Below are 11774 nucleotides of genomic sequence, written 5' to 3'. Positions count from 1 at the left end.
ATTCAAGCTTGTCACCACTGCTATCGAGGACCATATTTACCAGACTGCTACTGGCAGACGCAGGGGGGACAGTCAAAACATTTCACCACTGTAATCCCCATGATGTAATCCCTAATAGGGGGTCTTACTCAGCCTGTATCAAATGCACCGTTCATTTTCCTCCAGTTGTGATCCTTGTGTCTCTTCTTGCACTCCCAATTCCTGAAGCTCCTTGGTAAACCAGGATGTAGCTTGGGATTGCTGCCCAGGGAGAGGCCATGTAGGAGCAATGCAAACCAACCACCCAATCTCTTGCCCATTCTAGGCCATGACCAGGGCATCAACCAAACTGTCCACCGGACCCTCAGGAAAAGGCTCAAGCTCTCTGAAAGGAAACTGAGTGCATCAGTCACGTGAACTGAGCAGTCACACAGGTGCTGCAGGCTGGTCTCATGAATCTCCATAGACATGGGCTTGGTGGTTTTTTTGCTAGAATTAGAAGATGAATTGGCTGTTCTTGTTTCTGTTTTAGCCAAGGGTGGAATTAACTAAATAAGTAGTAGGGTCACATGGTTTGATTAACTGGCTTACTGGAAATCACAATTGGCTGAGTTCAGAGTGCATACTAAATCACAAGCTTGCAAACTATGCTACGGCTTGTCTTATCCGGTCATCCCAGACTGACTAACCATTAGCTTTAAGGAATCAATTGCCCATATTTGGTTCAGAACTGTTTCACAAAATGATGTTGCTTGCATATAAGTAGCTAAAACCACCCTTGCAATATGCCATTCAGTTGGTGAAAACAGCCTCATAAATAGTCTATCCTAGATCCTGATCAAGTTCAACTGCATTTAGTAACTTGCTCCCCTTAGATTAGTAAATGGACATATTTACAATGTTCAATTTCAAAATGCCGTTTAAAATACACAAAAAGGTTGTGTTTGTGTAGGGGGATGGGTTGAATAGAGTCTAACATACTAAGATGAACCCAAGAGTGGAAGCCAGTGTGCCCGTGCAATAGTGGTGACCAATTCAGCAACACGTGACAGAAGAAGGGCTGGGCAGGATTCAGATAAGGGAAGGAATGGAATGGAGCCATTTCTTGTTCAGTTGTGAGGAAACATAAATGAGAGACCGAGCTAAAATGAAAATGGATTGTGATTGCCTGAGAGGATAGATCTGTGACCCACGTATCCTGAATAGGACGGTATTTGTTGACTAGGAGAAAAACACACTGAATTTGAGTGCAAAAAATAAATATAAAATTTATTAAAACACCCACAATAGTTTAAGATATCCGGAATAATACATTTCACAAACCAGTTGGCTGTGTAACATAATAAAATACAAATTAAAAAAAAGAAAGATTCATACTTGCCATTTTTTGCATCCTAAAAATAAATTTGCCAAGACATTGATGGGGGAAAAGTATGAAAGAAAAAATAAGGAAATTATACAAAATAAAATTATCAGCATAGACTTACTGTACTAAGGTTATCTACAGTTTAATACACAAGTCCTATTGCCTTGAGACATTGTAAATCTACTGTTGTCAACCAACCCCAGATAAAACTTCATTTCAAGTAGCCATAGTCAAATCAACAAAGAAATCTTCACGTGGGGTCACAAGGTAGCCTCCGCTGGAGGTCTCATTTACCAAATGTGAATTCAAGGAGACAAGAAATCCAACCCCTTGAGTAGTCACAGCCTTCTGTTAACTGAATTAGTCTGCCAAATCCAAACTGGTCTTTTCCTCATTTCTTTAAATTAAAAAAAGCATCTAAAAGACTGATATAACATTTGTTTAGAAGACAGATATGAATAAAAAATAAATGCCAAAAGCCAGCTAAATAGATATTTCCATAGACTGAATAGCAGGGAGTAAATCTCCAAAAGCAGGTGCTCAACCAAACATCGTAAAATAACAATAAATCCCTGAAACTGGAGCAGAAGAAAACATAGCCAGTTTGCTTTACTATGCTTGGGCAAGAATAATAAAAACTTTAAAAAAAATGTTTTGACCATGTAATAATAATCTTTCTGCATGCAAAGTCTCAATGCATTCATTGCTTTTAAAAGGGACAGTAATAAGATTAGTTTGCTCTTCAATGTACCAGCTACATTTTGCCATCTTGAAAGCAATGTTCCAGATATTAAAAGTGTAAAATGGCATCATTTAAAGATATTTTTACTGAAGGTTTAATCCACTTAGGTATATCACTAGTTTTGCATATCGGGTTAAATTTTGTCATGATCATCCAGCACTAATCTTGCTTTCATTTTACTAATCAGCCATATAAGAATCACTCGATGGTAGCTTTGAAAAGTCATGTCCTTTTTTTGGTTGTGCCTGATAATAAAATCAGGATCCTGTTGAACCTACCCCAAAAACTTTTATAAGAAAAATGATTTTGCAGAAAAAGAGAGAAAAATTTTCTTAAATCCATCAATTATGCCAATTTTTTATTTTTAATTAAAACAACTATTTTATTACTGACCATATTTTTCTTAAGATGTTACTTCAAAAACTATTTTCTCTTGTGGGTCACATTCTGCTATGAGCTATTTCAGGAAGGCCCTGTAAAGAATGCACCATCTCTTAAATGCTCTAGTCTAGAATATTCCTCAAGATAGTTCATTAACATTGAAAGTGAGAAATTGCCCAAGAATAGAATGCAAAAGGCTGTACAGTTACTAAGATGTCAAGTACAGTGTTGAATTAATAAAATACATAATCTTATTTCTAATATTTGCAGCCATGCCATTATTTATAACAATCACAGGTTGCCACAATACTCTGTTTTCTGAGGTATTTTGAATGTATTGTGGTAACAGCAAGCTTATATGAGAAAATCCTGATTCTATTCACTTTAAGCAAATTCTGTGAACCAAAGTGAAGAGAGACTGAAGAAATGGAAAATAAATAGCACCAAAATAGTATTTTGTAAAAGTTTTAGACACATCTACTTACAAATAGCAAATACACAAAGCCATAATAGCAGGTTGAAGCTGACTTATTAGACTAAAGATTAGCCAAACTTGTATGATCAAATCCACATTCACACCACCTGCCCAAACCTAGCCTGCTAACAGGCTGGACTCTTGATTGATATTGACCTCAATAAATATGCTCACACTGATGTCTAACTATGGTTCAACAAGGCAAGCAGCACTGGGGTGACAGCTCTAAAGTGTTTGCTGGTAACAATGAAAGCAAGCAAGCCAGCAAGCCAAGTAAGGTGGCAACTATGCTGCTTTTACAAATAGCTGCTCTCTCGGAGTGACCTTAAAACTTCAATTAAGCACCCATAGTTTTGCATAATAGTTACCAATATACAGTAATATGGATTGTTGCACCATGCACACTTGCTAAATTGGCACAAGTGTTGCTGTGAGTACAGGTTGCAGTACCTTTTCTTTATTTTAAAGAAACAGGTTTTCATTTACCCATTTGTATCAAACAATTTGTAGCTTGATCCCAAAAGCCCTTTCCAGAGATGTGAATTTTGTAAAACTACAAATCTTATATTCTCAGAACCAGCCCTAGGAGTGCAGAACTGTCACTTAAACCAAAGATATCTGTCCAGGATCTACATATATGTAAATGAAATCAGATTATACAGTTAGGTATTTTAGATCCAGAATAGAAGTTTTAGAAACTACAAATATTTTAAATACTCAACCTTTCTGTTTTTAGTTAATTGTAGAGTTCTCTGGTTAGATAATAGCACCTAAGCAAGATGGAATCTGTTCCCTCGCCTTAAAAAGCAACTTGTTTTTAAAGAACTCATCAAGGTAGCACCTTTTTATTACAAGATTTTACTTGATGAAAAATATGCCTTTAAATGAGCCTACAAAGCACATCCTGGCATTATGCACCATCAGCTGAATCATCTCAGAATATTTTGTTTCTTCCTCTTTTGTCTATAGTTGAGTGGGAGCTGAGCCTAGGTGAGCATTCCCAGTCTTCCCCACTCAGTTGGACCTAATGGAATCCCTGCACATGAGGGAGCTGGGGGGGGGCATGTTGGGCAAAAAAGGCATACACTGTGATGCCTTCTTTTGCTGCTTCTTAGCTGCCTACTCATCACAAAGCAGCAACAAGGAGACACATACCTATTAAATGTTTGTAACAAGTTTTGCATACAAACAGCCATTTTTGTCAAGCTGAAAAACTGGTAAAGGACTTGTGTCAACTGTACATCTGCCACTTGACCTCCCATACTTTGTGCATAAAGAATGACTGATGGGAACAACTCCTGATTTGACAAAAAGAGATTCAAGTGCCCAAAGCAGAGGCTGTGTCCTATAGCCAAACAACCTCAAACTCCTCCCAGAGAAGTCAATGAGAACTAGCCAAGTCTTCATGTGCAACACAATTCAACATTTCAAGAACTTTTCCAGGGATTATGGATTTTTTTTTGCCTATAGCACCAGGGTTAAGCTTGATGGCACTTAATAACATCTTTCCATCATCACGCTTCCTCCAATACATTTCAGTATTATATTTATTTTGCTGTTGATTTATGAATGTTCAGCTATATTTGACGCGTTGGTTCAAAAGACAATTCTTGGAACATTTATTCATGCTTTTACAGAAGACAATGCAATGACCTGGGTGGCTAGCACCTTGACTTCCTACATCTTAGGATATTCAGTCACAAGTGCAAACTGGCAGTGCTCACCAAGCTTACTGCAAGAAATTAATAGCATCATTAGCCCTACAGATCTCCTTGTGAGTTGACACAACAGCAGCTCACTCTGTCATCTTTGAGTCTTAAGATGACAACTACCCATACACTCCTAAATACAAATAAACTGCGTCCCACAATTTTCTGAATTGTACCAACCAGAAGAAAATGACAGAGCCAATGAAAAGAATTTCTAACTTCTATCCACAACACTAAAGCAGAGAATCCCGTGCATCGATCTATCTTTCACATGTAATTATGAAGCAAACTTTTTTTCACAACTGAGATACGAGGTAGGTTTTATATATAGCATGAAAACCTCAGACTGCAGCTGACTTTTTGTATTAAAAACATAAATTTATCTGGGATCAGTCTTGTTTTTACTTAAAACATCTTTATGTTAAATCAGGCATGTGAAAAAGTATAATCAACCATGAAATCCATGGTAACTCTGTTTTCTGTGATTTTCTATTTGTATTTTGAATTGTACATGTTTACTTTGTGATTTTGAACTGCAGTAAATAACAAACGTGTCAGATTTTGATGGCATTCACATTCTATAGATTTAATACTGACATGACCAGATTTCTTTATATTTGAACCACAGTAATTCAGGCCTTCAAAAGGTATGCTATTTCAGTAAAAACTAGTGATTCCAGTTTAACTTGCTTTGGATTTGCACAAGTTTGAACAAAGAACATAATTTGGTCCTTTTTGATTACTAGTGAAAATAAAAGCAGCTGTGGAGCCGACCTTTACATTAGCATTTCTCCTTTTCTGTGTATAAACTGATCTTGGGATCTACCAGCTCAACACTTCTTGACCCTCAGGTAGTTCCTGGTTTTTGAAGAGTCAGAACATGGAACCCTCCTTTTGTGGAAGGTCCAGTGGACAAGATTTCCTGCTCAGAAAATTATAATCTCCAGGCTGGACAGTTCCAAAGGCAGAACTTGAATAACTAATATTATTTCAACAAGTCAGATGTGTCGGAGCCCCTTCTTTTCCATATACTTTTACAAATTCTTGTTCTCTAAAATAATTTAAGTGAAGCTTTCAGGTCGCCCCAGCAACATTTACCAAATGAGACACTAAACCAAGGAATTTACATAAGCTTAAACAAACCATACAAAATATTGGGGTGGAAGAGATTCTTTTCTAGTTAATAGATCCACCTCAAAACTATCCATGGGAGACAGGCATGAAGTTGGCCTAACAAGAGAGAGAAATTGTGTCTCGTGACTGGATGTTCAGAGGGGGCTCCTGGATGGAACCATTACGGACTGCAAGGCCCAGTTCATTCCCCCTGCTTGAAAGCAATCTCTTCTCAATACTTCTCCTTCTGCCAACCATCTTAATTTGAAACAAAGAGGCTCTTAAATTGTACCTGGACTCTGAAGTGATACAATTCAGGACCAATGATTAACCGTTTTACTTTGGGTTTAACTGAGTGCAGGTGCAGATGCCCTGAAACCTGGCTGATTGACACCAATGGAAAATTAGTGGCTGGTGTCTGTATAATCCTATGACACTCAGAACATTTCCTATAAATGCCTTAACAGCTATGATATGCTCATAGGTATGCGTACAAAATCAATTATAATTCATTGATTCTCCTTGCAAAATATAAGCAATTTTACAGAATACAGTAAACAAAAGAAATTAAGGACGGAAAAGCTTGTTAAATATTTTGTTTCTATTTACATTTATCCCACAATAATCTGCTTTAAAACATACTGTTCTTCAAGTTATTGGGTATCTCTTTCTTTTAAATCTTGGTGAAAGTGCTTTTTAATTATTATTTTTTTGCTATTTACAGTTTAAAATCAGAACCACATAAAACACGCAGGATGCTCTACAGTGATTCCCCCACCCCCCATTGCTCCTGCTGCGAGGCGCAAGGACTGAGAAAGTTTCCTAGTAAACAAATGTTATGTACAGAGTTGGATCTGCAAGCCATCTTTTCTCAAAAGGCACCGGTTAAGTTCAGAAGGTGATCTTTAAAAGGTTTGATTCTTCTGCCTTCTGCACCACTGAGAAACCACTCGTGTTGGCTTATTAAAGCCAGTGGGGATCTACCCTGGTGAAGGAGTGAGATCTCCGTTTTTCTACAGAAAGACCCGTAGTAAAAGGTGGCAAGGATTCTTAAATTTATCATAAGAGTTGCCACCTCCCAATCTGAAGGTGGCACAAAAGAGAATGTGGAAATATTTCAAAGGTGCCACCTCCAGGATTGAGAGCTCCCATCTCCAATTTCCATGGAGTTCAATGGGTATTTTCCACAGAGATTCGATGGGAGCATTTAAAAACCAAATAGCTCTTCATGCTTTCGCTCAGAACTTTTCTAATAAAGGGTGAAATTCAAATGATTTGGGGGGGAAACCATACAAGGATCCACTTACTCATGATAGGCAATTTAAAACATTTATACTTCTGTCATTATGATCAATAAGTGATATAAAACAAGTGAAATGCCCAAAGCTATTGTTCATGTAGTTTAAGCAAAATGATGAAACTGGACTGAACTGAATTCAATTCTAATTTAGAAAGGATGCTCTCCCACCATCACTTTAGGCCAGGGAATATCTAGCGCCAGAGATCTGTAGTTACCTAGAAAGATCAGGCATCTTATTAAGAGAAGACTAAGAATGACAGATTAGTTTTAAACACTGGATTCAACATTTTCAAAGCACCAGCTATGCTGTACTGAATTAGTGACCAAATAAGTTTACTTCTCCTTTCCTCTCAAAGGTGGCAAAGTAAAATAAATCTTGCAATACATTTGTTTATATTTTAGGACAACTATTTGCAAGGGGAACTATTTTGTTTGGTAAGCCTGCACCACTGGAAAATACAGTAAGAAGTCCCCCTACTAATCCGACTGCACCAGAGATGATAAAAAAGGTTGCGTATTTGCTCATTAAAGGTATTGTGGAGTGGTTTCTTAAAGATACAGTAGTTTGAGCTGCCATTTTATTATTAGCATTGCTTGTCACTATTATTATAAGCATAACTAGTTTCCCATCCCAGGAAACTAGCATGGATATATAGTACAGTACTGCAAACTTAAAAATTACGTTAAATATCACTGCTAACAAAAGAAAAAAAGGAATCTTATGTCCTTACTATGGAGTTTCATTCATTATTCTCATGGAATAAAGAGCAAGAAATCAAGATGCCAAAGGTTATTTTACCTAAGTTGTCTTTCCCTAGATTTTTTTGGCTTCCACTTTCATTTCCTTTTTCCCCTTCTCTGTGAGAACTTCATTTTAAAAACTTCCTGCCCCCCTCCAAATTAAACTGGACTCACTGAATAAATTATTTAAAATGGAGCAGTAAAACTACTGCCTGTGGTGTGAATCACTATCCTTTTCTTTTACCTGATGATAGAGAAAAAATGTGCCTTGAAATTTACAAAAGCAAAATGTATCTGCTGGTAGATCTCATAATCCTCTGTTTTCCTTCCTTTTTTTCCTGCTCAAGCTTCACTATTTATGCTACTGTTCAGGATCTGGTAGAAGACTAGAAAGGGTCCAGCTCATCTTACTGAGATCTGAAGCAGAGAAGGCAATGTCAATTGAACACTTTTAAATCTTGTTCAGACAACTGAGCAGGGAATGGTTGCTTATCTGGAACGCCATATGCCTTCTCTCCATATTTTATCAGCCACTGGAACCTACTGAATCAGTAAGAAACCACCATGCATCAACCACTGAACTTTAATCAAACAGTCCTTTGATTGAATTGGAAACCCGTCTTTCTGGGTGACCTCCAAAGGAAAATATTTACCAGCCCCAACAGGTGCAAATTTGTACCTGGTTTATTGTGGGGTGTTGTCTTTTTTGTTAATCAAATAATCTGCTTCAGAGTTGTAATAATTGCAGTTAAAAATCCAATATACAGAAGTATTGGACATGGAATTAAAAAGTTGTCCTTTTTAAAAGGACACTATAAATTTCTTTTGCCATTACTGTGATATACATATTTAAAATGCAAAGATATAAATACGAGATTACTGAAAAAGGTTGACAGCAATAAGTCTTTAACTCAACTCCCAAGTGAAAGTACAGAAACTTCACATCTGGCTTGATATTCTGTTCCTCTCCAAAGGAAAAAGCACCACAGACCAGCACTACATTTCAGTGCTGCCCGCGTTGAGGTAAAATGGCCCCGGAGAGCTGTCCTCTTCTCATATCCAGCAGCTGTACGGTCCCGTTACCTTGGTGTAAGCATAAGAGGACACAGTGACCGCTGAGTTGGTGGGAATGGCTAAAGCCTGCCTCTTCGGGACCCAGTCTTTCTTCTCCTTATGTTGGGGCTCAACGGCCAAGTTGCCTCCCCACTTCCGCTTCTTGCCAAGGTTTTTGATGTCTTGCTGAAGGCCGAGCCTGGCTGCCTCCTCTTGCCTCGCCCTTGCCCTTTCTGCCAGCTGTTTCATTTTTGCTTCCCAAAGGGCAAGTCCGTGACTGGGCTGGTTCAAGTTTTTGTGCTGGTAGAATACCAGAGAGATGCGTGTGGGGTGACATCGGTTCGGTTTCTTCAGTGGGGTGGTGGCATGCAGCTCTCGCCTTGCACACTCAATGAGGATGGAGCCGTGGGCTGGAGCTACTGCCACCCCACCAATGTTTTCATCCAAAAAGTTGTGTTCACTGTCTGACCAGACCTCTTCATCATCTTCTTCTTCCTTGATGTTCTTCTCGGGTGTTTCTTCCATGCTGTCATCCAAACTGAATGAATCCCAGGGTCTTTCAGCCCCCAGCAATGATGCACTTCCTTCTTCTTTCAAGGAAGCAAATGGGGGCTTCTCCCCACAAACACTTGAGGTTGTAGAGGGCAACGATGCAAAGGAAGTCCATGATCTGCTCTGTAAACCTGTGTTTGGTGTTGGAGTTCTCCTCTCCTCTCCTTTACTAGGATGCCAGAGTTCATCTTGAAGTCTGGAGCTCCCTTTGATGGAACTAAAGTCCAATTGCCCGAGGCCCCAGGCTTTCTCCTGAAGGTCTGGATTGGCAGAAAACAGGGATGGGCTTTCATCCACTTTGCAAGGGCTCCACGACTTCCCTAGAAGATCAGGGCTAGGTGACAGATTCTGCCCCTCCCCAGGAAACAAATTCCACTGTTTCTCCAAAAGGTAGGATTGGGATAACCTGCTAACATTTGAATGAGAACCAAACAAATTTGATTTATTCTGGGTTCTTGCATTAAGCATGCTGGCACTGTCGTTTGGTGTAAACATGTTCCATGAGCTTTCAGCATTACTATTTCTCTCAGGTTGGGACTGATTTCTGTTGACTTTATAAGGGCTCCATTGTTGCTCTGGACCAGCATTCTGAGATAACCTGGATAAATCAGATGGGCTCAGGTTTGAATGCAGGCCATTGAGAGCAGATGGTTGAGAAAGGGACTCTGTGGGTGCCAAGGAATCAATTGGTTCTTGCTTGATTGTTCGGTTGCTGAAACAATTTGTGTTTTGTGCAAATGACAAGGCCTCTGCAGGGACTGAGTGACATCTCTGGGGCACCACTGGGGTCTTGCTTGCATGTCTGCTGGCTTTCTCGTAGGTGCGCTGATGGTGATTTTTGCTCCGTACAGTGGGTGGTGTGTCATCCAGTAGTTCAGTATTTCTGTAAGCATGGCTCAAATTATCTTGTAGGTTTTGGACATCAGGCTTCTTCTCATAGGGGCTGCTTATCCACGGTGCACTCTTGTTCTCACTGTAATTCAAAAACTGGGAGTGGAACATATGGTTGCTGGAAAATCCATAATACCCAAAAGATGGAAGAGAGAACTTCGAATGCAACCCATTCATGGAAGGCAGATTTGGTTGTGCATAGTATGAATGATAAGAATAAACACTGTTCATGCTGTATGGGTCGGAGGGTCTGCAATTGCCAAGCACTGAGTAGCTCTCCACCACTGCATTCCCATTGTACTTCAATGCATTATAATGACTCTGAGGTTCCACCTTGATGGAAGATTTGATGGCTGGCTGGGAGAATCCACTTTTCAAAGCTGTATCTGCAGATGAACAAAAGGAATCAATGTGAATTTGCAGAGTCACCTTGGCTTCCTTAGCACAAGCACTGAAGATCTGGGCCATGGACTTGGCTGAGGAATTCTGGGAACATCTTTTAAATTATTAAACACTGAAAGAGACTGTAGTTCAAATCAGCAATCAAGCTTACCCACAAAGCTAAGAAGCTCTCTTTCAACCTAACCTATTTCATGAGTTGATATGACAAGTATATAAGGCTCCCCTCATTTACAACCTCATACAAGAGGGTAGAGCGAACCTGGTGTCCATTACAGAGACCTGGTTGGGCCATGGGAGGGGGGGTGTTCCCCTTAGTGAATTATGCCCACCAGGCTTCCGGGCGTTTTACCAGCTGAGAGCCCAGGGCAGGGGCGTGTGTGTGTGTGTGTGTGGCAATGGTTATTAGGGAAAGTCTCGGACCTCAGGTGGACCTTTTTGTTACGTACCTGTCTCCTTGCTACATTTTATTGGCCCTGTCGGAGCTGCTGAATGTGTTAGCTGGATTGGCGGTTGATTTCCCCAGGCTTATGATCCTGGGGGATTTCAATCTGCCTTCCATTGGCAAGACATCCGAGTCAGCTCGGGAGTTCATGGCTTCCATGACGGCTATGGACCTAACTCAGTTAATTCAGTTAATTCAAGACTCCACTCCACGCTCGACCTGATTTTTGTCTCTGGGCAGTGGATGAATGATCTAGATTTAGGGGATATTTCTATCCAACCCTTGTCACGGTCGGATCATTTCCTCATCAGGCTTGACTTCCATACTGCTACCCCTCACCGCAGGGAGGCGGATCCGACTAGATGCTTCCGCCCCAGGCGCCTGATGGACCTTGAAAGGTTCCTGATGGAGCTTGGGACTTTTCCTGAATCCCTTGCTCACAACTCGACCCTAGTGGAAGCCTGGGATAGGGCAGCCACTGGGGCTTTGGATCATGTTGTGCCTTTGCGGCCTCTGACCCGGTGTCAATCCCGGGTAGCTGCCTGGTTTACCGAGGAGCTCCGGGAGATGAAACGCCGGAAAAGACGCCTAGAGAGTGGTTGGAGGGCCAGCCGGTCCGAATCTGATC

General features: G+C 40.2%; 1 protein-coding gene across 3 annotated transcripts in view; it reads right to left on the bottom strand.

Moving 5' to 3' along the window:
• Positions 1–2261: 2261 nt before the first annotated feature.
• The window catches only part of TET3 (tet methylcytosine dioxygenase 3), an 86447-nt gene continuing 76934 nt past the window's right edge, over positions 2262–11774 (bottom strand). For all 3 annotated transcript variants that reach the window (XM_032229592.1, XM_032229593.1, XM_032229591.1), the window contains exon 10: positions 2262–10688. In XM_032229592.1, coding sequence (XP_032085483.1) covers positions 8860–10688 — 1829 coding nt within the window. In that variant the 3' untranslated portion in view covers positions 2262–8859. The remainder of the gene's footprint in view (positions 10689–11774) is intronic.

Source organism: Thamnophis elegans, chromosome 13, assembly GCF_009769535.1.
Source record: "Thamnophis elegans isolate rThaEle1 chromosome 13, rThaEle1.pri, whole genome shotgun sequence".
Lineage (NCBI taxonomy): Eukaryota > Metazoa > Chordata > Lepidosauria > Squamata > Colubridae > Thamnophis > Thamnophis elegans.
This window is presented reverse-complemented; position numbering and strand designations above follow the sequence as displayed.